This window comes from Gorilla gorilla, chromosome 4 (assembly GCF_029281585.2).
Source record: "Gorilla gorilla gorilla isolate KB3781 chromosome 4, NHGRI_mGorGor1-v2.1_pri, whole genome shotgun sequence".
Classification (NCBI taxonomy): Eukaryota; Metazoa; Chordata; class Mammalia; order Primates; family Hominidae; genus Gorilla; species Gorilla gorilla.
In genome coordinates this window covers 40,860,916-40,886,970 of record NC_073228.2, presented here as the reverse complement: position 1 = coordinate 40,886,970, position 26,055 = coordinate 40,860,916, and the positions used below count along the sequence as shown (strand labels likewise).

The following is a 26,055-nucleotide window of genomic DNA, read 5'->3' as shown; positions in this document are numbered from 1 at the left end:
AACAGAAGAATGAGAAGAAAACAGAGCTAGGTAACAAGTCTCATCTAGGTTTTCAACATACAAGACATTTTAAAGAATGCTGATTACAGAAAACAATTAAGTCTAAAAGCAATAGTTAGCATATGGCAGAACATATGCTAAGGCAGGTATGACTTTGGCTTTGAAGCTGTATGATCTGATCTGTACTCATGCCTGAAGTTCATCATACCTAAGTGAAGTCCTCATACCCTATGATAATACCACGCTTGTTCTTAGGAATTACAAAGGGCAAAACCTTCTGCAGTCTTCCTTACAATCGACTACCTTGGCCTAACCAATTACACTCGAATCAAATGCCACTGACTAATCACTATACATACATGATCATGAACTTATGGAAATAATAAAATGCAGGTATTGAATTTCCAAATTTGTTATTCAACTAAGATTGTGATCAATGTTACTGCCACAAAATTAAACTAGAACTCAAAACACATCCTTTCCATGAATGAGATACTATGAAATGTTATGAACAAAGCCTCGTTTTTCTGTTTTTTTAATCAGACTTATCCCTAATGACACACTTGTTCCCAGGTCAAGTCACATACAATTCTGCAATGAGGAATGTTCAAAACCATGAAATATTCCAAGTTGTCTCACAATTCCAGAACTTGAAATTGTAACTACCCTTATTTGAAGCTCGGAAGTATTTTATAACAAAGTAAAAAATCCTTCCCTGATGTTTTGTCTTAGTGAAGTGACTGCTAAGCACTAGTGAAATGAATTCTTTAGTTGAAAGAAAAAGAAAAAAAATTCAATGAGTCAGCATCTGTCATGCCAGACCATGCTTTGTCTCCCACCACCCTACCCAGTACTTTTACCCTCTGAAGTACGTGAGATGCTGATGTGACTAATTACCTGTTTTGAGGCTGGGACTGAACTCTCGGCTAGTGCTGGGAGGTGGGAAGGCCTCCGGGGCTGTCTGTGCTGGAAGGGTTCGATATGGAGGAGGAGTCAACTCTTCGTCACCAGAGAAGCTCCTCCGCACCCCACCTGTCATGGGCAGGCTCGACAAACTGACAGGCTTCTTCCCAATTGGCATCTTCCTCTCTAAATATCAAGTCAGACTAAAGTAAGCTTTCACTTACATGCGTGGTAAGAAAAGCGCATTATATAACTAGGAAAGCTGTGCTGCACAGGACACTCTCAAAAGAGAACCAATTATGCAAAGTTTGTATTTCTGAAAACAAGGAAAGAGAGACTGACTGAATGTGTGTGTTGGGGGAGATTGTTTCTACTCTCCGAGAGTCTGGTAATAACTAGTCTGACTCTCAAATTTAAAACAAGACAAAGTAAAATGAATTACAGAGAGCTTTAAGAACAGCTGGGCCGGCCGCAGTGGCTCACGCCTGTAATCCCAGCACTTTGGGAGGCCGAGGTGGGTGGATCACGAGGTCAGGAGATCGAGACCATCCTGGCCAACACAGTGAAGCGCCATCTCTACTAAAAATACAAAAATAGCTGGGCGTGGTGGCAGGCGCCTGTGGTCCCAGCTACTCGGGAGGCTGAGGCAGGAGAATGGCGTGAACCTGGGAGGCGGAGCTTGCAGTGAGCCGAGATCGTGCCACTGCACTCCAACCTGGGTGACAAAGCAAGACTCTCGTCTCAAAAAAAAAAAAAAAGAACAGCTGAACAGCTGGCCAATTTCTTTCAAGAAAGTCTCTGCTTGAGATGGGATAAAAACCCAAAGGAAGGAAGAAAGGGTCTTAAAACACTACTTTTAGGTAGCATGTCATAGCTCATATAAGCCCAAACACTGGTGGAGAAATCAAAGCAATTTAAATGTATTATCTGGGTGTAGGAGGTTACTGATATTGAAATGTGCTCTCCTAACTTTTAGTTTACAATTCACTCTTTTAGAAAACACAATTCTTATTCTAAAATGTACTTCCAAATTCAAAGCTTATTGCCTGTAAATTCTTAAGCAATCTGATTTATTCTGAAACAAATTTATCAGGCTGGGCATGGTGGCTTATGCCTGTAATCCCAGCACCTTGGGACGCCAAGGCAGAAGAATGAGGATGGCTTCAGGCCAGGAGTTTAAGACCAGCCTGGGCAACACAGTGAGACCCATCTCTACAAAAAATAAAAAAAAATTGCTGGGCAATGCTGGAGTCTGATGTGGGAGATTTGCTTGAGCCCAGGGGTTCAAGGCTGCAGTGAGCTATGATTGCACCACAGTGCTCCAGGCTGGGCAATAAAGTGAGACCTTGTCTCAAAAAAAAAAAAAAAAAAAAAAAAAAAAGTATCACCCTTCAGCTATAGTTTTCTATACAAATATAAGCCTTCCAAGACATGTACGATGCTTTTGCCAACCAAAAAAAAAAATACTCTGAACTCTGCAAATATTGAAGAACCAGGCATAGTGCATTAATCATATTGAAAGCTGAAGGATCAGCAGGGTACAGTGGCTCACACCTATGATCCCAGCACTTTGGGAGGCCGAGGCAGGTGGATCACTTGAGGTCAGGAGTTCAAGACCAGCCTGGCCAACATGGTGAAACCCCGTCTCTACTAAAAATACAAAAATTAGCCGTAAGTAGTGGTGCACACCTGTAATCCCACTACTTGGGAGGCTGAAGCAGGAGAATCGCTTGAATCCGGGAGGCAGAGGTTGTGGCGAGCCGACAGTGCACCACTGCACTCCAGCCTGGGAGACAGAGCAAGACTCTGTCTCAAAAAGAAAGAAAGAAAGACAGAAAGAAAGAAAAAAAAGCGAAAGGATCTTTATCTTTGTGACTGAGTTATGTCTGTTTTCTTCCAGATGACAGAATAAACCCAGTAAGAGCAATAAAAAATTATGCTTCACAAAATCAAAACTAAAAGGTAAATGTAAGCCACACAGTATTCCTATGTAAAATGATGTGGGATTTAAGCTGTTATTGAGTAGATTCAATTCTCAAGAGCCAAACCAAAATCACATGCAGCAACAACTTAAGACTTTTTCCTAATATATCACATACTCACAGATAAAAACGCAAGGAGCAATGTCCACTCTTACTACTTACAGTAGTCCCTGAAAATGGTGAGATTTAAAGCAGAAATCAGTACTGCTTTTCCTGCTCTAGAATTACCACATCTTAAGGAAAAGAGGCTTTTGAGACTAGAGAGTGTCTATGATCCTTCTGGCAGAACCTTATACTTATTCTCAAAAGTGTCAGTAATTATCCCTCCTTCGTGGCATGAACACAACTTACTACAAAGCAAGCTAGACCAATGAAGCTCATCAGCTGTTTCTGTACAATAAGCACTAACAAAGAATATACCACTAACAGATGATCTTAAGTTCAAAAAGACCAACGAGCTGTAAGATGAAGCAACAGAGCCAGAATATGATAATCTACCAAGGCAAACGTAAAAACAAAAGGTTTTGTAGCCCTTCTGGTATTTATATCAGTCTGCCTGCAATGGATGACAGGTTTCTAAACCCCAAATACTTATTTGTGTAACTAAAGCTTAGTGAGAAAACTTTCTAACAAACTGCTGAGTAACAGAAAAAAATAAGAGGCGGCGGCACCATTAGAGTGAAAACTGCTGCTTCTTAATACGGCACTATACTTCCTTATCCGCAATTCCAACATTCAAATAGGTTTTTTTTTGTTTTTGTTTTTTTTTTTTTTTGAGAGGGAGTTTTGCTCTTGTTGCCCAGGCTGGAGTGCAATGGCACGATCTCGGCTCACTGCAACCTCCGCCTCCCAGGTTCAAGCGATTCTCCTGCCTCAGCCTCCCGAGTGCTGGGATTACAGGCATGCGCCACCACGCCTGGCTAATTTTGCATTTTTAGTAGAGACGGGGTTTCTCCATGTTGGTCAGGCTGGTCTCGAACTCCTGACCTCAGGTGATCCGCCTGCCTCGGCCTCCCAAAGTGCTGGGATTACAGGCGTGAGCCACCGTGCCTGGCCTCAGGAAGTTTTTTTAAAAAGAACTTTGGCAACAAAGCCGTACCTCACTTGGTGACACTACTTATAATTTTTATTTGGGCCATTTAATGTAAATATTTACATATATATTTGCTTTAAAAAATGTTTCAGAGTCTGGAGTGTTACATAATGTATGTTACATAGACTATATTTCTCTTCTAAAATCCAAAAAATTCTGAATTCCAATGCACATCTGGTCCCAAGGGCATCTAATGAGGTACTGTGGGTCCATAGTTCTTTTCTTTTCTATGTCCAAAGGACAATTTAAAGGTATTAGGGATGATGTCATACTATTAGGAAATAGTAAAACATTATAGTTAAGGAATATGTTGCATGTAGACCAAAATTCATTTTTTCAGTGAATCCAGAACTCTAGTAATGGTAAATATCACTAAAAACCGGGGTGCTCATATTTCTTCATTAATTACATATTTCTTTCCATGTTCCCAGCCCATTAATTCAAAACAGTTTTAACTCCACAAATCAGAAACAAATCCTACAAGCGTCACGCTGAGGGAGGCAAATGAATTGTCTACACAAAACTCACAGATAAGTTCTAAAAAGCAATGTCATATAGCCACTGAGTAATAAAAACCATTTTTAATTTGACATCTTGGAAAGAAAATTCTGAAATTCCAAAGTCTTATCCAACAGAAAGTGAAAGCAGACTTGTTATTTACTTCACAGAAAGCTTAGTGGTCATACCTGCTATTGTCAGTCCACTGACATAAGTGAAATTCCCATGTGAATTCTTGCTACTCATTTAGATACATGAGAACTCCCTTTCATCAGGCTGGTTTGGCAATGCTCCCTAAAGTTCTTTTAGGTGAGTATCAGACCTGGCAAGCAGCTGGTGGGCAAAATAATTCTGGGCCTGTGGGAGGCTTGTGCCTATAAACGAGAGGTCAAGAGACAGGCCTGTAGGTTGCTACTTGTGTGTGGCTGACATGGGTTTTGTGCTAGGAGAAAACTTATTTTTCAAAGTACTACTACAGTGGACAGTAGAAATTTTTAAGTTTCCCACTTAACAAGCAAACATCAGAAAGGTTAGAACAGAGTATATTCGATTCTTCTTGCCACTTCAGTCTCTAGGATGTTAATGAGGCAAATCAGCACGTACCTGAGCATATTTGGCAAGTCAGCTGGAAAAATCTGTTTCAGTTTTAATCCTCAAGTGTACTTTTACATTTTTTAAATAGCTTGCTTTTTTCTTCCTTTTTTTGTTTTTAGAGATGGGGTCTTGCCATGTTGCCCAGGCTGGTCTAAAGCCATCCGCCCGCCTCGGCCTCCCAAAGTTGCTGGGATTAATTACAGGCATGAGCCACCGCGTCCAGTCCAATTTAAAAAATATCTTTAAATAAAAATTGGCCAGACGCAGAGGATCACACCTGTAATCCCAGCACTTTGGGAGACCAAGGCAGGCAGATGGATCGCTTGAGCCCAGGAGTTTGAGACCAGCCTGGGTAATATGGTGAGACACCATTTCTATAAAAATATAAAAACGAGTTGGGCATGGTGGTATACTCCTGTAGTCCCAGCTACTCCAGGGGCTGAGGTGGGAGAATTGCTTGTACCCAGGAAGTCGAGGCTGCAGTGAGCCAAGATCATACCACTGCATTCCAGTCTGGGTGACAGACTGAGACTCTGTCTCAAAAAAAAAAAAAAAAAAAAAAAAAAATATATATATATATATATAAAACCTTATCTAAGAATGAAATGAAATATGGCCATGTGTGGTGGCTCATGCCTGTAATCCCAGCACTTTGGGAGGCTGAGGTGGGCAGATTGCTTGAGCCCAGAAGTTTGAGACCAGCCTGGGCAACGTGGCAAGACTCTGTCTCTACAAAAAAATACAAAACTTAGCTGGGTGTGTGGCAACACATGCCTGTGGTCCAAGCTACTCAGGAGGCTGGGGTGGGAGGACTGCTTGAGCCAGGGAAGGTCAAGGCTGTAGTGAGCGGAGATTGTGCCACTGCACTCCATTCCAGCCTGAGCAACAAAGTAAGGCCTTGTCTCAAAAAAGAATGAAACATTCTATGACAAGTTTTATGAAGAGAGAAAGCTATGGCTTTCTATGGTGGGGAAATAAGATAAAAAAAATCAAATATAGTTATCAATATATTTTATATTATTTTGGCTTATGCCAACAATTCACTGTAAGGTAAAATATAGTATAGAAAGAATTTCTTTTTTTTTTTTTTTTCGAGATGGTGTTTTGCTCTTGTTGCCCAGGCTAGGGTGCAATGGCACGATCTCGGCTCACCTCAACCTCCGCCTCCTGGGTTCAAGCAATTCGCCTGCCTCAGCCTCCCAAGTAGCTGGGATTACAGGCATGCACCACCACGCCCGGCTAATTTTTTAGTATAGAAAGCATTTCTAGAAAAATTTGGTAAAGCTTGTTTGCCATCAACTTGGATTTCTTACCAGTATCACTCTAGAAAGTTTTGCTTTCTAGGAAAAATGGGTTTATTAGGCTTCACATCTACTGTAAGCATCAAGCATCCGCTAATTTTTTTTTTTTTTTTTGAGACAGAGTCTTGCTGTGTTGCCCAGCTGGAATGTAGTGGCGTGATCTTGGCTCACTGCAACCTCTGCCTCCCGGGTTCAAGTGATTCTCTTGCCTCAGCCTCCTGAGTAGCTGGGACTTCAGGCGTGTGCCACCACGCCCGGCAGATTTTTTGTATTTTTGGTGGAGACAGGGTTTCACCGTGTTAGTCAGGATGGTCTCAATCTCCTGACCTTGTGATCTGCCTGCCTCGGCCTCCTAAAGTGCTGGGATTACAGGCGTGAGCCACTGCACCTGGCTGCTAATTTTTCTTTTTAAATAAAGTTTTTAAAAAGGATTAACTTTCAGTAGGTTTTACATATTATTTCAAGAATCATTCACAGACTCTATTCTTTACCACGTATACTTTAAATACTGTGGTAATCATTTCTCCTGTTAGTAAAATATCAGTGTTTCTCATTATTGCAAGGGTTTGCCTTTTATGGCATACTGCACCTTTAAGCATAATACATAACGCACAATCATCAGTTCTCACAAGATATATCATTTTCTGTCCAAGAATACTGTGACTCCAATTAGTTAACAATTAGAAAATGTATGTGAACACCACGTGGTGACCCACTTTTCTTATGTCCTTTGTATTGCTGGGACTTAGCTTTTTTCTTCTGTTTTGATGAAGCTGATTGGTTTTCTCTTGATGCTGAAAAATAAAAAGGGAAAATTGGTACTAGATAATTGTTTACAATTTAGACGATACAGTTGTCTAGATACAACTTATATGAACTATCTTTACCAAGACCATTATACTTAAGTACATGATGCTCTGAAAATAAGGGTACTTGTTCCTACAAAACCATAGCCTCAACATGAGACAGATTCCACTATTTACTCAAAAGCATTTATTACCTACCAATAAACTTTTAGTCTGTAATTTTTAACTCACTAAAATAGTAAGTCTAGTTTAATTTGGTGACTGTTGTGTTTCTATAGTCACTATGTAATTGACTACTGGATTCACATTGCCATGGGACACATGGTCTGATTCTGTGATATTGTTGTTGAGTCTTAATGTCTTACCTGGCAACCAATCAGACATAGGTATATTCTTGTCCTGTGAGCTCATAAGATGACTTATGTGAGATAGTCCTCTGGAGAATTGCTGATTTTTACAAAAGGACACCTTTTCTGTATACCAACTTACACTGTGATGCTGGAGGCTGTAGTTGATATCCAGTTAACTGACACCACCCTACAGGATAGAGGTCAGGTGACTCACAGTCTACCCACTGATCATACTCTTCTTCCCATCCATCAAAATGTATCCTCAAGAGACGATGAATAATTCGAGTTACTGTGGCTACACATATTAAACGTGGCTCCATGAGATCTACTGCTTCTAATTTCATTCCTACACGAAATCCGTGATTTGGAACATCCTGACACAGAGAAGAAAACATTAATATTGGTATGAAGAAGAAAGAATGCACAACCCTACTATCACTAAGAAAGCAAAAAACAGAAGCGACTAGCTAAATAACGTAATTTAAACCATAAATTCCAAATAATTCTTTAACTATTTAAACATAGTACAAAGGTGAAGTATTTAAAAACTAGTTAGGAAAAGTCTTCATTTCTATTTCCTTCAGATTAAAAACGAAACATAGTTTGGAAACAAGTTTTGATTCCTAGGTAAAGAAAATATTTATATTGTTTCATTGCTATATTTGTTTATATTATATCTCCACTAAGAAATTCTAATACAAGGCAAAGACATTTTTATGAACATAAATTGTATTTGCAGGGCATTAATAAGTCCTCACATAATTATGCTGCCATTTAAATTTACCTTATTAAATAGTTTTACTGGTGCTGCAATGGAGCCAGTTTCCCTGAGGTAGTCAAACCATTTAAAAGGAAGTTTTGTGTAACCTAAAAAACACAACTGGTTTAACTAGCAGTTCATTTAAAATTAGCATAATATTAAAATGCAGACAAAAAGTAACAGTACACAAAATCTTAAGGGCATAGGTTATATGATCAACTTTATTTTTTTTGAGACAGGGTCTTGCTCTGTCGCCCAGGCTGGAGTGCAGTAGTGCCCTCAACGGCTTACTGCAGCCTCAACCTCCAGGGCTCAAGTGATCCTCCTGCCTCAGCCTCTCTAGTAGCTGGGACTACAGGCGCATGCCACTGTGACAGGCTAATTTTTTGTTGTTTTTAGTAGAGACAGGTCTCTACTAAATAGGGTCTCCCTATTTAGGCAAAATAGGGTCTCCCTATTTAGGCAAAATAGGGTCTCCCTATGTTGCCCGGGTTGTTCTCAAACTCCTGGTCTCAAGCAATCCTCCTACCTGAGTCTCCCAAAGTGCTGAGATTACTGGCGTGAGCCACTGCACCTGGCCTATATGATTTATACTGCTGAGTGCAATAATTCCTCCATGTTACACAGATTTCCCTCCCCCTTCTAGAAACACTGGTGTGTCTACTTAGTCTAACGCAAAAGTGGCTCTCTTTTTCTGTTTACTACAACGGTACATTTTTGCTCTTTCAATCCTAGGCTTTAGAAGAGTCTAGCACCTAATACTATGGAGTGATATTTTTCTTTCTTGCAAGGAAAGAAAACTGGCTGAGCAAATACTATTTTTATAGACCTCTGTTATAGCTTTCCTCCTTTCTTAGATGAACAACTTAATGCTCAAGTATTAAAATTGGAAAAATCACTGGTTAAACCATGAGTAAAACAGTCATCCTTTTAAAAGTCCACATAGGGCTGGGTGCAGTGGCTCACGCCTATAATCCCAGCACGCTGGGAGGCCAAGGTGGGTGGATCACTTGAGGCCAGGAGTTCGTGATGAGCCTGGCCTACATGGCGAAACCGTCTCTACTAAAAATAGAAAAATCAGCTGGGCGTGGTGGTGCACACCTGTAATTCCAGCTACTTGGGAGAGGAGGCACAAGAATCACTTGAACCTGGGAGGCAGAGGCTGTAAAGAGGTGAGATAGCACCCCTGCATTCCAGCCTGGGTGACAGAGCGAGACTGTCTCAAAAAAAAAAAAAAAAACAGTCCACATGGCTAAGTGTGGTGGTTCACTCCTAATCCCAGCACTTTGTGGAGGCTGAGGTGGGAGGATCACTTGAGGCCAGGACTTCAAGACCAGCCTGGGTAACATAGTGAGATTCCTGTCTGTACATACAAAGAAGAAAAAAAAAAAAAAAGTCAGACATGGTTGTGCCTTTCAGCTGTAGTTTCAGCTACTAGGAGGCTGAGGTGGGAGGACTGCTTGGGCCCAGGAGTTGGAAGTTACCGTGAGCTATGATTGTGCCACTGCACTCCAGCCTGGGCAACAGAGCAAGACCCTGTCTTTATTGGGAAAAAAAGAAAAAAATCATGTATGCCATAGCCCGTTGAGCCTACATTACTGACTCAACAGAGTTTGAGAATACCAATTCATATTATAAAATACACAGATGCTCAGAAAAAATTCTATACTACTGTAATTTATTAAAGTATGCTAGAATACAGTACTTTTTATTTTTAGAGCAACCTACAGCTCCTGTATGTATATGTTTATCCACACACATTATATACGTTCTCAGGAAATCTAGGGCTGTGTTAAATGTTGTAAACAAAAACCATGTAAGAAGAAAGCAACGATTAAAACCCAGTGTTTATATTAGGATGAAGTACCTCTGGGTGGAGTAAGTTCAATCATGTTAATTTCACAGAAACCGACAGGGAAAATAGAAGGAGAGGTTGCATGGTAACAGAACCAGTCAGATCCGTCTGCTGCTTCTGAGCCATCGATCCCAATCATCAGGAATCCGTCAGCTAGCACCTTTTCAATGAAGAGAATTCTAAGTACTTGAAATTAGATACCACTATTATAAAAATAATACTTTGACATTCTAAAAGAAAGGAAAATCTATTATATAAAGGTCTCTTCAAAGTGAAACATGCCTCTCTATTGAGTTATGTTAAATAACAGAAGTTCTAATGAAAAAAATCTATGTAAATTCTAGTGTGTTACAGAAACAAAAGCAGGATTACCTATAACTGACCTCAGAGGTCTGGGAAAAGCAGTGCCTTTGACCATGGCTGTAGCTGCCTGCTGTCACGGCATCATGAAACTGGGCTGAGTGCTTACTATTTACCTATCTAGTTTCAGCTAGGCTCCAAATCCTACTTGGTAACACTTTTACTTCTTTCTTTCTGATTTATCACATACAGAGTTTTTACAAACGGTCTCTACCTTCTTCAAGCTCCAACTTGATCTCTTTTATGCTACAGATAACCATACTCCTCTATGGCAGATGCTAAGGCCGGTCCACATTAAGGGTCCTCTTGTTCGTTTCTTCACGCCTCAGAGACTGTTGTAACAAGTACCCAACTCTCCCTTTTTGAGACAAGGTCTCGCTCTGTCACTCAGGCTGGAGTGCAATGGTGCGAACATGGCCCACTGCAGCCTTGACCTCCCCGGCTCAAGCAATCCTTCTGTCTCTGCCTCCTGAGTAGCTAGGACTACAAGTGCATGCCATCACACTCGGCTAATTGTTTAATTTTTATTTTGTAGAGATGGGGTCTCACCATGTTGCTCAGGCTGGTCTCAAACTCCTGGGCTCAAGTGATCCTTCTGCCGTGGCCTCCCAAAGTGTTGGGATTACAGGCAAGAGCCACCACGTCTGGCTGTGCCCACCCTGCCTTTTTTTTTTTTTTTTTTGAGACAGAGTTTCCCTCGTCACCTAGGCTGGAGTGCAATGGGTCATTCTTGGCTCACTGCAACCTCTGCCTCCTGGATTCAAGTGATTCTTCTGCCTCAGCCTCCCAAGTAGCTGGGATTACAGGCATGGGCCACCACGCCCAGCTAATTTTTGTATTTTTAGTAGAGATGGGATTTCATCATGTTGGCCAGGCTGGTCTCGAACTCCTGACCTCAGGTGACCCACCCACCTTGGCCAGGCTGCCCCCCCTTTTTAAAACTAAGACAAACTTCCCCATCTTGCCCTATTACCACTGGAATTTTGCTTTCAAAAGACCATCTCTTATACTCTAATGTTTCCCAATTTCCACTATATTAAAAATATTTTGGCCGGGCGTGGTAGCTCATGCCTGTAATCTCAGCACTTTGGGAGGCTGAGATGGGCAGACACCTGAGGTCAGCAGTTTGAGACGAGACTGGCCAACATGGCGAAACCCAGTCTCTACTAAAAATACAAAAATTAGCCAGGCATGGTGGTGGGGGCCTGTAATCCCAGCTACTTGGGAGGCTGAGGCAGGGAGAATTGCTCGAACCTGGAAGGCAGAGGCTGCAGTGAGCTGAGATCACGCCATTGCACTCCAGCCTGGGTGACAGAGCAAGACTGTTTCAAAGGGGAAAAAAATTTTTTTTTTTTTACTTTGAAACAGGTTCAAGGTTATAGAGCAGTAGAATAAACTCTATTCACCCAGACACTCAATTCAAGTTACATACCACGCAACTCCCTGCAGTTGATTTTTGTCTTTATCTGTTCTTTTATTATATATACATATATATATGGGGGGGGGGGGCGGGAGAGAGGGAGAGAGAGAGAGAGAGATGGAGGATGCAGTCTCACTTTGTTGCCCAGGCTGGAGTGCAGTGGTGCAATCTCAGCTCATTGCAACCTCCGCCTCCTGGGTTCAAGTAATTCTCCTGCCTCAGTCTCCCAAGTAGCTGGGATTACAGGTGCTCACCACCACACCTGACTTATTTTTGTATTTTTATTAGAGATGGGGTTTTGCCATGTTGGCTGGTCTGGTCTTAAATTCCTGGCCTCAAGTGATTCTCCTGCCTCTGCCTCCCAAATATTCTTTCATATTTTTACTTGTTGAATTTTTGTTTTTGGCTTTTTCCTGCAGTATGTTGCCTTTATCTAAACTGCTAAATTCATGAATAAACTCCTAATTTGCCCAACCTCACTGAGTCTCTGCTACTTGCTCACTACTCTTAATTTTTCTTTTCTTTTCTTTTCTTTTTTTTTTTTTGAGACAAGGTCACCCAGGCTGGGGTGCAGTGGTACAATCATGGCTCACTGCAGCCAACTTCCCTGAGCTCAGGTGATGCTCCCACCCTAGCCTCCTGGATAGCTGGGTCTATAGGTGTGCCACCACACTCAGCTAATTTTTGTAGAGACAGTGTTTTGCCCTATTGCTCAGGCTGGTTTCAAACTCTGGGGGCCAAGTTGGGCTCAAGCAATCTGCCTGCCTTGGCCTCTCAAAGTGCTAGGATTACTCGCGTGAGCTACCACACCCAGCCTACTCTTAATTTTCTGAAACATTTTCTCCTAGTCTCTTATCACCTTCTGGTCTACCAATCAATCTTCTCATCTCTCTGATCATTCTTTCTGCATTCCTTTTGGAATGTTCTTTCACCTCCAACCTTCAAGTTTCTGATTTTAGCTCTTTTCTGTTTTGATGACCTCATCCACCCCAGTGCTACAATGATGAACTTCTACACCAGTGATTCCTAAAGTTTTATCATGAGTTTGCCTCTCTTCCAGTGTCTCGGTCCAGCATTTTATCTGCATGCTGAACACAGTCTCTGAGTTAGTACAGGGTGTCAAATCAACAACTCCTCTTACTCCTTTAGAGGTAATCAATCACCATATTCCACAACTCCACCTCAACTTGCCATTAATCTCTGTCTTGACTTTGCTATCTTGTTTGATATAATTGCTTTCAGCCATCCTCTACGGATGCTGCCCCTCTTAGACAGTAAAACTTTCCTTCAGTCCAACCTCTGTTCAGGCCAGTACTTGTACCAAGTTATCCTGTCTACTAAAGAACTCTCAGATGACTTGACCAAGTGTTTAAAGCCTGTAATAATGGTTCCACATTATCTTTTGGTCTCTCCCCCCAAGTTCCTTTCTCTGGTTATTTCTATATGGTAAACATGTACACTAAATTTACTACTCTCAAGCTTGACAGCTTTGCCTAAGATCTCTGGACAGAACTACCCCACTTACATGGGATTCCTTTCTTCATTCTTCTAAACACAGGTGACTAGACTAGGGACTTGTATGTATCACATATGGAACCAAACCAAAGGCTTAGCTCAGCTATTCAGACTCTTTCTCAGTAATCAGAATTAACAGACACAGAGACTGTTGTCACATGGGTGGGATCTGGAACTGAAACGATCCTCCCAGCTCAGCCTCCCAAAGTGCTGGAATTGCAGGCATGAGCCACCAAGCCTGGCCTTGACTGTGATTCCGGTCATGTAGGCATGGAGTCGATCACGGGAATCCATGTGATTTTTGTTGTTGTTGTTTGAGATGGAGTCTCGCTCTATGCCTAGGCCGAAGTGCAGTGGCTCGATCTCAGCTCACTGCAACCTCCACCTCCCAGGTTCAAGTGATTCTCTTGCCTCAGCCTTTCGAGTAGCTGGGATTATAGGTACACACCACCACACCTGGCTAATTTTTGTATGGAGATGGGGTTTTATCATGTTGGCCAGGCTGGTCTTGAACTCCTGACCTCAAGTGATCCACCTGCCTTGGACTCCCAAAGTGCTGGGATTACAGGCATGACGCATTGCACCCAGTCTTTATTTTTTTCTTTTTTTTTGAGACAGAGTTTTGCTCTTGTTGCCCAGGCTGGAGTGCAATAGCACAATCTTAGCTCACTGCAACCTCTGTGTCTCGGGTTCAAGCATTCTCCTGCCTCAGCCTCCCAAGAACTGGGATTACAGGTGCCTGGCCCCAGGCCCAGCTAATTTTTTTTGTATTTTTAGTTTCATCATGTTGACCAGGCTGGTCTTGAACTCCTGACCTCATGATCTGCCCTTCTAAAGTGCTGGAATTACAGGTGTGAGCCACCTGTAATTGTAATAAAAAAAGGGCCCAGCCTTTTTTTTTCTTTTTAACATGATCAAGGTGTTTCAGGAATCAGTGTTTTAAAATTTTTTTTTTTTTGAGACAGTCTTGCTTTGTTGCCCAGGATGGAGTGCAGTGGTGCGATCTCAGCTCACTGCAACCTCCCCTTTCTGGGTTCAAGCGATTCTTCTGCCTCAGCCTCCCGAGTAGCTGGGACTACAGGCGCCCGCCACCACGCCCGGCTAATTTTTGTATTTTTAGTAAAGATGGGGTCTCACCATATTGACCAGGCTGGTCTCGAACTCCTGACCTTGTGATTCGCCCCCCTCGGCCTGTTTTAAATCTTATTGGGTCATTCTGATCACTAGTGAGGAAAAGAGGAAGAACAGGGTTTGGAGCCAGTCTTGTCCAGCTGTCTGACCATGTGACATGGCAGCCATCATAATTGTTTTCCTTTTTCTTTTTTTCTGTTTTTTTTTGAGACAGAGTCTCGCTCTGTCACCCAGGCTGGAGTGCAGTGGCGCCATCTTGGCTCACTGCAACCTCCACCTCCCGGGTTCAAGTGATTCTCCTGCCTCAGTCTCCTGAGTAGCTGGGACTACAGGCGCGTGCCACCATGCCTGGTTAATTTTTTGTAGTTTTAGTAGAGACAGGGTTTCACAGTGTTAGCCAGGATGGTCTTGATATCCTGACCTCGTGATCCGCTTGCCTTGGCCTCCCAAAGTGCTGGGATTACAAGTGTGAGCTACCATGCCTGGGCCATCATAATTGTTTTTCTTTTAGCTGAAGGTTTTAAACTGTTGAAATGCAAATCACGATTTAAGTTACACCTTTATGTAAGTAGACTTTCCTTAGGTGGTTCTTGACCATGGCTGTACATGATATTCACCTGAGACCTTAAAAAAATTCCAATGTTAGCCAGGCAGGTGGCTCCTGCCTGTAATCCCAGCTACTCAGGAGGCTGAGGCAGGAGAATTGCTTGAGCTCAGGAGTTCGAGACTATCCTGGGCAACAGTGAGACCCCCATTGCTAAGAAAACAACAACAACAAAAAAACTGGTTGGGTGTGGTGGCTTTTGCCTGCAGTACCAGCTGCTCAGGAAGCTGAAGTGGGAGAACTGCTTGAGCTCAAGGCTGTGGTGAGCTATGATCACGCCATTGCACTACAGCCTGGGTGACAGGGCAAGATACCATCTCAAAAAAAAATGCCACGTACGGTGGCTCATGCCTATAATCCCAGCACTGTGGGAGGCCGAGGCAGGTGGGTTACTTGAGTCCAGGAATTCGAGACCAGCCCGGGCAACATGGTGAAATCCCATCTCTACAAAATATACAAAAATTAGCCGGGCGTGGTGGCATGCACCTGTAATCCCAGCTACTCAGGGGGCCGAGGCAGGAGGATCACCTGAGCCTGGGAGGCAGAGGTTGCAGTGAGCTGAGATCATGCCACTGCACTCCAGCCTGGATGACAGAGACCACGTCTTTAAAAAAAAAAAATGCTGGGTGCCGTGGCTCACGCCTATAATCCTAGCACTTTAGGAGGATTGCCTGAGCCCAGGAATCTGAGACTAGCCTGGGCAACCTAGGGAGACCCTGTACCTACAAAAATAAAAATAAGAAAATTAGCCAGGCATGATAGCACACACCTGTGATCCCAGCCACTCTGAAGGCTGAAGTGGGAGGGTCACTTGAGCCTGTGATCACACTACTGCACTCCAACCTAGGTGACAGAGAGAGACTGTGTCTCAAAAAAAATGAACAAACAAACAAACAAAAAACCCAAGAATTTCTCTTCTAGGTCTTTTTGTAAGAGCAGTTTCAGATGAGGGGGAAAAGAGAAAAGCAGCAAAAACTACTACCAAAAGGAAGAAAAAGGCCTAAAGAGGAAACACAGGAAACTGAAGATAAACTTGGCCTTGTTACAATTCTGAATTGGACTAGCCTTGACTAGAAGTAACTTAAATAAATATTTTTCCTCTAAATTAGGATATACTTCCATAAATAAATGTAGCAGACTCAAAATGACAATCTTGACAATAAACTATATAAGATCAGAGGATTCAAATTTATTTTGAAATTCCTAGCAACCTTCTTCCCAGTGAAGATACACACATACACATTTTACGTCAAAATGAATATGCTTGGGGACTCCTTCTATTAGCTTACACCCAAATCCTATAATTGCATTTCTATATTTTAAAACCTATTATCTTACCTTTCTAATGGTTGCGACACATATTGTAGAAAGATTTAATGGGTCTATAGCTTCCAATTTCATTCCTTCCTTGAACCATTCCCCACTCTGGTCTACTTCTTTTACCTAAAGAATTATATGAAAGCACATCTACTGTTACAAATGTTGTTATTTTGATAATTAAAATATTACCAATGTGAAAAGATTTACCAGGTGCCTTCTCCTACCTACCTAATATTATAACTCAAACTTCCATTAAGGTTTAGAGAGAATTCAGACAAATAGAATTTAAGAATAATTATAATAAAGAGTTGTGACACCTATGAATTTACAAGGTCTTAATTCTTTTAAGTGAACATATGTAATTGTGATTTCCGTAATTTTAGGAAAAAACCCACAACCCTCTTTCAAACCTAATTTACAAATGAGGGTTCTTATAAAAACTTCTTACCTTAGCAAATAAATGTGGTGGTGTATCAAAATGTCCATCCTGTTTCTTTGTAATATCTACAAGGAAAAGTTACACACTAATCTGTCAGCATTTGTGAGAAGACCAAAAACCACGTTCTTTGAAGGCTTCAAACTCACAAAGTATGTCATACTATAAAACATGGCAAAAAGACATGCCTTCTACATTTGGGGTGAATATTCTTTAATAGTCTTTTCTCTCTTCAGAGTACATGTGCATATATGCTTTTAAATACATTCAGCCAATTTTAATGCTCATAAGTTTAATGTAATTCCCTAGTTAGAAAATTACAACTTTAGAAGCATGTTTTCATGTGCTTAGTATTAAGTCTAACCACATTTAATCTTGCTATTTTGATTAAAATTGAATGGAAAGGGAAAGGTATCTTTAGATCTTTCAAATGGGCTGAATAATAAAAGAAAGAAACAATTGTAGTTGTGACCAGAAGTTCCTTCTTTTGGAGAACAAGTGGAAGGAATATAAAAAAATTTATTAGGACACTAATATGGTGTGAACCTTCACTAATTAAGGTAGAAGAAGCAGCCCAAACAACTAGAATGCTATTTTTCATCTATGCAATTCTGCAGAGAAAAATAACCAACTAGTATAATCAGCCTCAATGATGCTTTTGACAGGAGTTCTTGTGATAGGTGCTTACCAGATCTTTTGAATCGATGACCTATGCTTCGAGACCAACCAATATGATGTATTAATGGGCTGTGCATATGGCACCAGAAGTCATCTGTTCTATCTTCGCTTTCTTCATACACTAGTCTTAATCTTCCTCCAATTACACTTTCCACCACTGCTACTCGTGTTCGACACAAATGCCTCTTGTCAACCACTTCTACTCTCATGCAAGGTTTGAAAGGATACTGCATACTCTCTGAAACCTTAAAAGCATACAAAAAAAACTGCTCGAAATTCATGACAAAGGTCTACAAGAAATTTTCGTATTATACTGTAAAATATACTGAATGCACTTGAAATGTAACATAGATCATCTGGTTCACAAAATTAAACCAATTCCTTAAAAATGTTCTCTGTTACCCTTGTTTTTTAGAGCTCTTCAGTCTTTATAAGATCCTGTTTTTACCTTTTGTGAGAAATCAGGAGGCAGTGTTTTGGCACCAGTAAGTCGTTTCACTAGAAAAGCTTTCCAGTTTGTATATTTATGCTGAATAGCTAAAATAGAAGAAATAACCAGTTATACTTTGGCAAAAAAGAACTGCTTCATAAATTATTTGTTAAAAAAGTAACAAATTTCCTTGCAAAGTCAGGCTATTAACATTCTGAAAAGTAACAAATATAGAGAAAGCAAGTATATGCCTCGCCAGCAAAAAGCTGCTTAACACCAAAAAAACTATTTTAATTTCTTTCTTTTTTTTTGAGATGGAGTCTCGCTCTGTTGCCCAGGCTGGAGTGCAGTGGCGTGATCTTGGCTCACTGCAACCTCCATCTCCCCGGTTCAAGCGATTCTTCTGCCTCAGCCTCCTGAGTACAGGCACGCACCACCATGCCCAGCTAGGGAGAAGTTGAGATGGGGTTTTGCCATGTTGGTCAGGCTGGTCTCAAACTCCTGATCTCAAGTGATCCGACTGCCTTAGCCTCCCAAAGTGCTGGGATTACAGGTGTGAGCGGCCATGCCTGGCCTTTAATTTCCATATTACTCTAACATTACTATGTGTAAAATAGCATTAAAGTACACATATAAAAAAATTACGGTAAGGGTAAATAAACTACTTACTTCTAGGAGGAACAAGAGGTTTTCCGCTGGCTGCACACCAACCAACTGGATGGATATCAGAACCACATATATTGCACCAGAAGTCCAGACCAGAGTCATTTTCAAATCCTTCATATCTTAAAAGGGCATTGTAACCTGAAACCCAGAAATAAATCACTACATAGTAAGAAAATAAAATTAAATAAAACAATACAGCATCTGATAGCAGTTGTCAAACTAGTGTCTATCTGCAATACAATCACCTGCAGGGTTTGTTAACAGACAGATGGCTGGGTCCCACTCCAGAGATTCTGATTTTGTAGATCTTGGGTGGAACTGAGAATATGCCTTTTTAACAAGTCCTCAGGTGATGCTGTTGCTGCTGGTCTATGAACCAAACTTTGAGAACCATCTGTTCAGTGCAAACAGTCCAACTGTTTCCAGAGCATGGCATCCTTACATGTATTTCAATTGTACCCATAATTTCTTTTTCTTTTCTTTTTTGAGATGGAGTCTTGCTCTGTTGCCTAGGCTGGAGTGCAGTGGCGCAATCTTGCCTTACTACAACCTTGGCCTCCTGGGTTCAAGCGATTCTCCTACCTCAGCCTCCTAAGTAGCTGGGATTACAGGCATATATATGTAATTATACATATAACATACATATTTATGTATAAGCATATAAACATATAAAAATACATATTATATATTTATTTATATTATATATAATTATATATCTATTTTATGAAGACAGGGTCTTGCTCTATCGCCCACGCTGGAGTGCAGTGGTGTGATCTTGGCTCACTGCAACCTCTGCCTCCTGGGTTCAAGTGATTCACCTGCCTCAGCCTCTTGAGTAGCTGGGATTACAGGCGTGTGCCACCATGCCCAGCTAATTTTTGTATTTTGTAGAGATGGGGTTTCACCATGTTGGCCAGGCTAGTCTTGAACTCTCAACCTCAGGTGATCTGCCTGCCTTGGCCTCCCAAAGGGCTGGGATTACAGGCATGAGCCACTGTGCCTGGCCTTGAAATGTATTTCAAAGAAATTGCTTTATCCAGCTGCTTAGGTGGCCAATTACTCCTGGGTAATTTGAATGTGGCTACTTTAAGAATCTAAATTTTTCTGTCGTATGTATTTAGAAATAAGATTTGAATATGCCAGGTAAAAAGTTCAATAAACACAAAGAAAATTATGTAAAATGAGTTAAAAACTATGTCCTAGGCAAATAGGAAGGCTTATTCTTGGAAAGTACAAAAAATATGTAATATATCCTATTTATAATTCTATAAACTTTATGTTGATAAAAGATTACGATTTAATTTAAGGCCTTTAATGAAACAGAAAAAGGCCAATATATGTGTATTTCAGGTCAGGAGACAAGTTTAGTCAGCATTTTCATGTTTGTGAAAATTTATAGCCTTAAATGTTCAGTTTTAAAATTCAACAATTTCTCAGAACCATTTATGAGTTTGCTAATTACTGCTGACCTCTAGCTTCTGGTTAACATTAGGCTCACTTCTACAATGGCATTAAAGTGGCTTAAAAGAAGATACATGATGCAGTTAGATAAAACAGAAATGTAAAATCGGAGATGGAAGGCAGAAGTAATTTTTGGATAGTAAATGCACTGATCTTAAGAGCTATTTAAATGTAACTAACTTAAACACCCAGGGAAAAATAATATGCTGTTGTTTTAAATTACAGTGTACAGAATAATACAAGCATTTAGTGAATGCTTATACAGCTGGGAAAATGTTTCAAGAAAAAGATGGGGAATTGACTTGGGTAGTAGTACAGTTCAGTACAGAGATGGGACACTCTTGCAAGAGTAACCCAAGGCACAGAGGTCACAAAAACATGCTGTATGAAAGGGAGAGGGAGACTGGCCTCATCACAACAGATCATTTATGCTGGAGAACTACAATACATCTGGCATGTGGTATATGGTGCAACCCATCAATAGTCATAAATGCTGGCCATCTTGATCCTTTAAGTACAAAGAGGCCATAAAAGATGCTTGAACAGAAAAATAAAATTAAAATAATTTTTAGGTAAATTAAGTCAATTAGCAGTACACAACAGAGCAGTCTACAGTGTGTTTTGAGGAGAATGCCGGAAATAAAACTAGAGAGAGTAGGAGGAGTTAAAAATCTGTCACAGTAGTAATCGAAGATAACTTTTCTTATGAGTGGCTGCCTGCCTCTCCTCCACAATGCCCTACTACACTACTCACTGAGTACCTTGTCATATTAATGCCTGGTAGTAGTCAACATTTGGCCGATGTGAACATGCTGGAAAAAATACAAGTCTTATACTTCTGGACATCATCTTTTGTCCACATTGTCTAACATAGTAGATTCCTAACATGTTTACTTCATGAGCAGTAAAGGGCTTGGTATGGTGGAGGCAGTGGGAATAAAGAGAACGGAAGAACCCAAGATATATAAAATTATCAACACTTGTATCAATTTGGTACTAAGGTTCTTACCACTTTATTTTTATTTTTTTTAAAATGGAGAATGGGTCTCGCTATTTTGCCCCGGTGGGTCTTGAACTCCTAGGCTCAAGCTAACCTCCCGCCTCTGCCTCCCTAAAAGCTGGGATTATAGGCATGAGTCACTGTGGCCAGCTCTTACCACTTTTTTTAGTACCTCAACTTTTGTTACTTTTCAAAGTAACATATACATTATGGCCTATATATCTGGTCTATTGCTGGATTACTTTTATGGCTGTGATCTAAGAATTACTTTTATATTTTTAATGGTTGAAAAGAAAAAAAGGATATTTCATGATACATAACAATTATATGAAATTCAAATTTCCTGTAAATAAAGTTCTACTGGAACACAATCATGTCCATTTGTTTATGTATTGCTAAGGGTGCTTTCATGCTATAATGATAGAGACGGATAGCTGTGACAGAGATCATATGGCCTGCAAAGTTGAAAATATTTGTTTGGCTTTTCACAGAAAACAATTTGCCAACCCCTGCCCTATATCATAACATATTTTTTATTTGGCAATACTTGCAAAATTTATAAACATGCGTTTTTTACGAAAGGTTACAAGGATCTCTGCATTTTCTACTAAATTATTATTCATGCTTTTCACCTGCTAATTTTACAATTCCAGCAATCCAGAAGACTTTGGTAGGTAGGCTGCAGTCTGTATTGGGAACTTCTACTCTCACATTTTCTGAGATATCACCCCAGCAGGTCCCCATAGGTGCCTGTCATATAAAAATCATTAAATTATTGTCTTATTAACATAAAGCCTAAAACATATCAATGAAAATTAAGCAGTACCATCAATAATAGGAATATTAAACTAAAAATGTCATTTTAATTCCGTTTGTTTCCTGGAATTCTATCTGGAAAAAGCCAGTTTCAGGGACAAACAAGATAAAGAGAAAATTCACATATATTAGACTAGATTCATGCTGACTTCAAAATCTGATACTGTCCTAATATGAGATTTAAGCAGTGATTTTTCTATGAGTGGAATTACAAACTCAATAGCAGATTTAATAGGTTTAAACTGATTTAAGAAATTTTTAATATGTACTGAGTGAATACACTTTACCCTAGTTTCTAATTTTAAAAGATCTGGCCTAAGAGCAGAAAGAAAAACAATTCCCATCAGCAATGTGGTTTCCAACAACATGAATAAGAGAAATGAAAATTTTCAATTTAAATTAAATTCATAGATTAGAAATCTAGTCCACATAGATGGACATGAGGGAAAAGCACTGATAAAAGTTATTAAGAAGGTGGAGTTGAAGAGTTTTGGAGATGAGTACCATGGTAAACTATTTAAATTATTATTTCAAAATTTCTCATGTAGAAATTACTATAAAGAGAAAACTTCCAATGTTAGAACCGGTAATCACTAGCCTCCCACAGCAAATGGTTAAGATGGGGACTCGGAAAATCAATTAAATGAGCATCATGAAGGGATTTTCTGAAATCTAACAGATGTTCCCAAAGTACTGTTTCCATTATATTTTAATCTTTAAAACTCAAGGCAATTCACAATTACTTGGAACTTATGCAATGGTAAATTAAATCAAATAAGCAAATTTAAGAATATAAATGCTGATAACACTAAACAGTTTGTGTTGCTGTGGACAATCAGTTCCTCATTAAATTTAGAACGTTGATCATAAAGAAAAGGATTATGTGAGGTTATAAAAGACTTGATAGTATGAACAAATCAGGAAAAACCAAAATAGCCTCAAAGCTCAAAGATGAGCAAAGATATCTAGGAGTTACATGAACTAGCCAATTTGAACATTAGGCAAATGTCCTCCATGCAAGGCCCCTCCTACTTTGGTGGATGCTCACCCAACAGGAGGATTAGCCTAAAACAACATTCAACCCCTACCCTCTCAGTAGTTTCTGGAATTTCTGAAGGAGAGGAAGAGAATGTCAAATACTGAAGTTGGATAAGTCTAGAAACCAAAGACAGAATCAATTAATGGCTACTGGTTTAAGTAGTAAGCAATGAGTTTACCTCAGTAACTTGGAGAAATGGACTAGCTCAACTATTTGCGGTTCTGGAAGGGTACATATAACTATCTCCCCGACTTGTGCAAAAAATAATATATTCATTGTGACTACCTCTTCTTTAAACTGAAAGACTGGACTCTTCAGGTTCTGCTATCTTTCCCCTATATCATTCTAGACTGTAGGGCCATCCCTATTGCCAGCAGATATGATCAAAAAGGAGAAACTAGAAGGAAGACAGGTAACATAGAATAAACTAATATATATTAACACAAAGATCATGTATTCATTTCTGTGAGGATGTACCTATTCGAGTAGATAGATGCAGTTAAATGAATGCAGTGCAGCATCCATCCCTCTGTCTGGTTACCAAATCTGTGAATTGGGTTTATTTTTCACCAAGAAGAAAGAGGCGTGCTTATGCTAATGAGCTGGGGGTCAGGTTGGCACACTGGTAAGTAAGTTTGGCATACAGTACTCCTTTTTGAGCTAAATGTGTCATAGACTTTTATTTTTTTAAAGCCTTAACATTTGTTGGGAGAAAACTTTTAATATTATTTTATTAAAGAAAACAAAATGTCAATATGTTTGCTTAAAAAATAATGTTCACTTTGGTGGAGGATACTGTGTTTTGGTCCCTACAGTCTGGATTGGTATAGGAGAAAGTAGCAGAAAGTGACATTTGTTCTTGCCTGTAAGGTTGTGGTTCTGCTAGGCCCTCTTAAACCAATCCATATGGTTCATTCTAAGAAAAAAAGTGAGGAAACAAAAACATCAACAAGAAAGAGCACCACGGTCATAGCATAGTATGTGCTCAATGTGTTGAAATAATACGGTAATTTCATAGATATGTCTGCCCTTTTGTTTAAAATGAATATTCTTAAGTGTGGAAGACTAAATGACCCAGGGCTTGACAGCCATCTTCGTCCAAGTCATCTGTCTTCTCTTGCTGGCAGGAGGGATACCTCTGAAAGTCTGGATTGGCATAGCATGAACTAGCAGAACCATAATTTACAGGTAACAACAAATTTACCTTCCAGACTCAGGACGCGAGGTCCACCTCAGGCTCCTCCCAAACAAGGAAGATCTGCTCCACCACTTCCTGCTCCAGGGCCACTCGTGAGGGCTATCTGGGAGCGACTCTCCTTCCCTGCAAGGTAAGCTGTCATCAGGTCCTGCAGGACATGGCCAAATCCAAATGCTGAGGGGTCCCCAACACAAATGTATGACAACCTCCACATGACTGTAAGAAAATAAGTGGGTGGGAAGTCTTATTTGCTGTACTTCAAGATCATTCCCAGATGGTCCAACAGCTCAGCTGGCTAGTATTCAGACTCTCAGGAGGTTGATGCACTGCACACACGATGCTTTATGGCAGAGATACAGATTTCCCTCTGCAGAGCTGCCAACCAAAGACAACCATACAATCTTTAATATTAATCTGTAAGTGGGCAGAGACAAGACCTGAGGTTGCATATAGGTAACCAAGAAGGAATAATTTATCCCAATGAGATGGCAAATGTACAAAAAGCCATCATCAAAATGACTAACAGGCAAAGTACATCTAGCAGAGGATGATGAAATATTATTTGGAAGGGGAGAAAACATTACAGAAAATTAAGTAGAAAGAAATGAGAGTTCCTAACTACTTACAGAATTTTCTGGTAGAAAGTAGAAAAAGAAAAGAAAAACTGTTCCTGCCTTCTCCATAAAGTCCACTCACCTTTTTTTTGAGACAGAGTCTTACTCTGTTGCCCAGGCTGGAGTGAAGTGGCGCGATCTTGGCTCACTGCAACCTCCGCCTTCTGGGTCCAAGCCATTCTCTTGCCTCAGCCTCCCGAGTAGCTGGGATTACAGGCGCATGCCACCAAGCCTGGCTAATTTTTGTATTTTTAGTTTTGCCATGTTGGTCTAACTTGTGACCTCAGACGATCGCCTGCCTCAGCCTCCCAAAGTACTGGGATTACAGGCATGAGCCACTGTGCCTGTCCTCTACTCATCTTTTGATTTGATACCAGAATCTATCTTTTGGGGTGGTGGTAGCAGGCAGATGGGGAGTCCAAGGAGAGGACAAAAAGGAAAATGGGAGGCCTAGGGTGGAAGTAAGATTAAGGCTGAGATAATGCTACGTATATGTAAAAAGATAGGAAGCACTGGTTACTAATTTGAAAGGCGGCCAGGTGTGGTGGCTCACGCCTGTAATCCCAGCACTTTGGGAGGCTGAGGCAGGTGGATCACCTGAGGTCAGGAGTTCAAGAGCAGCCTGGCCAACATGGAAAAATCCTGTCTCTATTAAAAATACAAAAATTAGCTGGGTATGGTGGCACATACCTGTAGTTCTAGCTACTTGGGAGGCTAAGGCAGGAGAATCACTTGAACCCAGGAGGCAGAGGCTGCAGTGAGCCAAGATTGTGCTACTGCACTCCAGCCTGGGCAACAGAGCAAGACTCTGTCTCAAAACAACAACAACAACAACAACAACAACACGCATAAAACAGTCCATAATTTTTTTTAAAAAAACATATTAAACCAATATCACTAAAGAATTGGCATGGTGTGGTGGCTCACGCCAAGGACTTTGGGAGGCCAAGGTGGGCAGATCACTTGAGGCCAGGAGTTCAAGACCAGCCTGACCAACAAGGTGAAACCCTGTCTCTACCCAAAATACAAAAATTAGCCAGGTGTGGTGGCACGCACCTGTAGTCCCAGCTAGTCAGGAGGCTGAGACACAAGAATTGCTTGAACCCAGGAGGTGGAGTTTGCAATGAGCCAAGATGGTGCCATTACACTCCAGCCTGGGTGACAGAGCAAGACTACATCTCAGAAAAACAAAAAGAAAAAAAAAAAAGGAAAAAAAAATTTAAGT

The 26,055-nt window shown here is 40.6% G+C and overlaps 1 protein-coding gene across 14 annotated transcripts in view; it reads right to left on the bottom strand.

Annotated features, from left to right (window-relative positions):
* MBTD1 (mbt domain containing 1) overlaps positions 1-26,055 on the bottom strand; it is an 85,312-nt gene that overhangs the window by 7,683 nt on the left and 51,574 nt on the right. For 9 of the 14 annotated variants that reach the window (XM_063706259.1, XM_055387617.1, XM_019027848.3 and 6 more), the window contains 11 exons: positions 21,796-21,913; positions 18,706-18,840; positions 18,055-18,143; positions 17,617-17,851; positions 16,941-16,996; positions 16,511-16,615; positions 10,155-10,302; positions 8,312-8,394; positions 7,667-7,901; positions 7,088-7,165; positions 898-1,089 (listed from right to left, as the gene is read on the bottom strand). In XM_063706259.1, coding sequence (XP_063562329.1) covers positions 898-1,089; positions 7,088-7,165; positions 7,667-7,901; positions 8,312-8,394; positions 10,155-10,302; positions 16,511-16,615; positions 16,941-16,996; positions 17,617-17,851; positions 18,055-18,143; positions 18,706-18,840; positions 21,796-21,913 — 1,474 coding nt within the window. Of the gene's footprint in view, positions 1-897; positions 1,090-4,543; positions 4,851-7,087; positions 7,166-7,666; positions 7,902-8,311; positions 8,395-10,154; positions 10,303-16,510; positions 16,616-16,940; positions 16,997-17,616; positions 17,852-18,054; positions 18,144-18,705; positions 18,841-21,795; positions 21,914-24,222; positions 24,343-26,055 lie in introns of those variants that run through there. The other 5 variants (XM_055387621.2, XM_055387622.2, XM_055387625.2 and 2 more) reach the window with 4 other exon arrangements.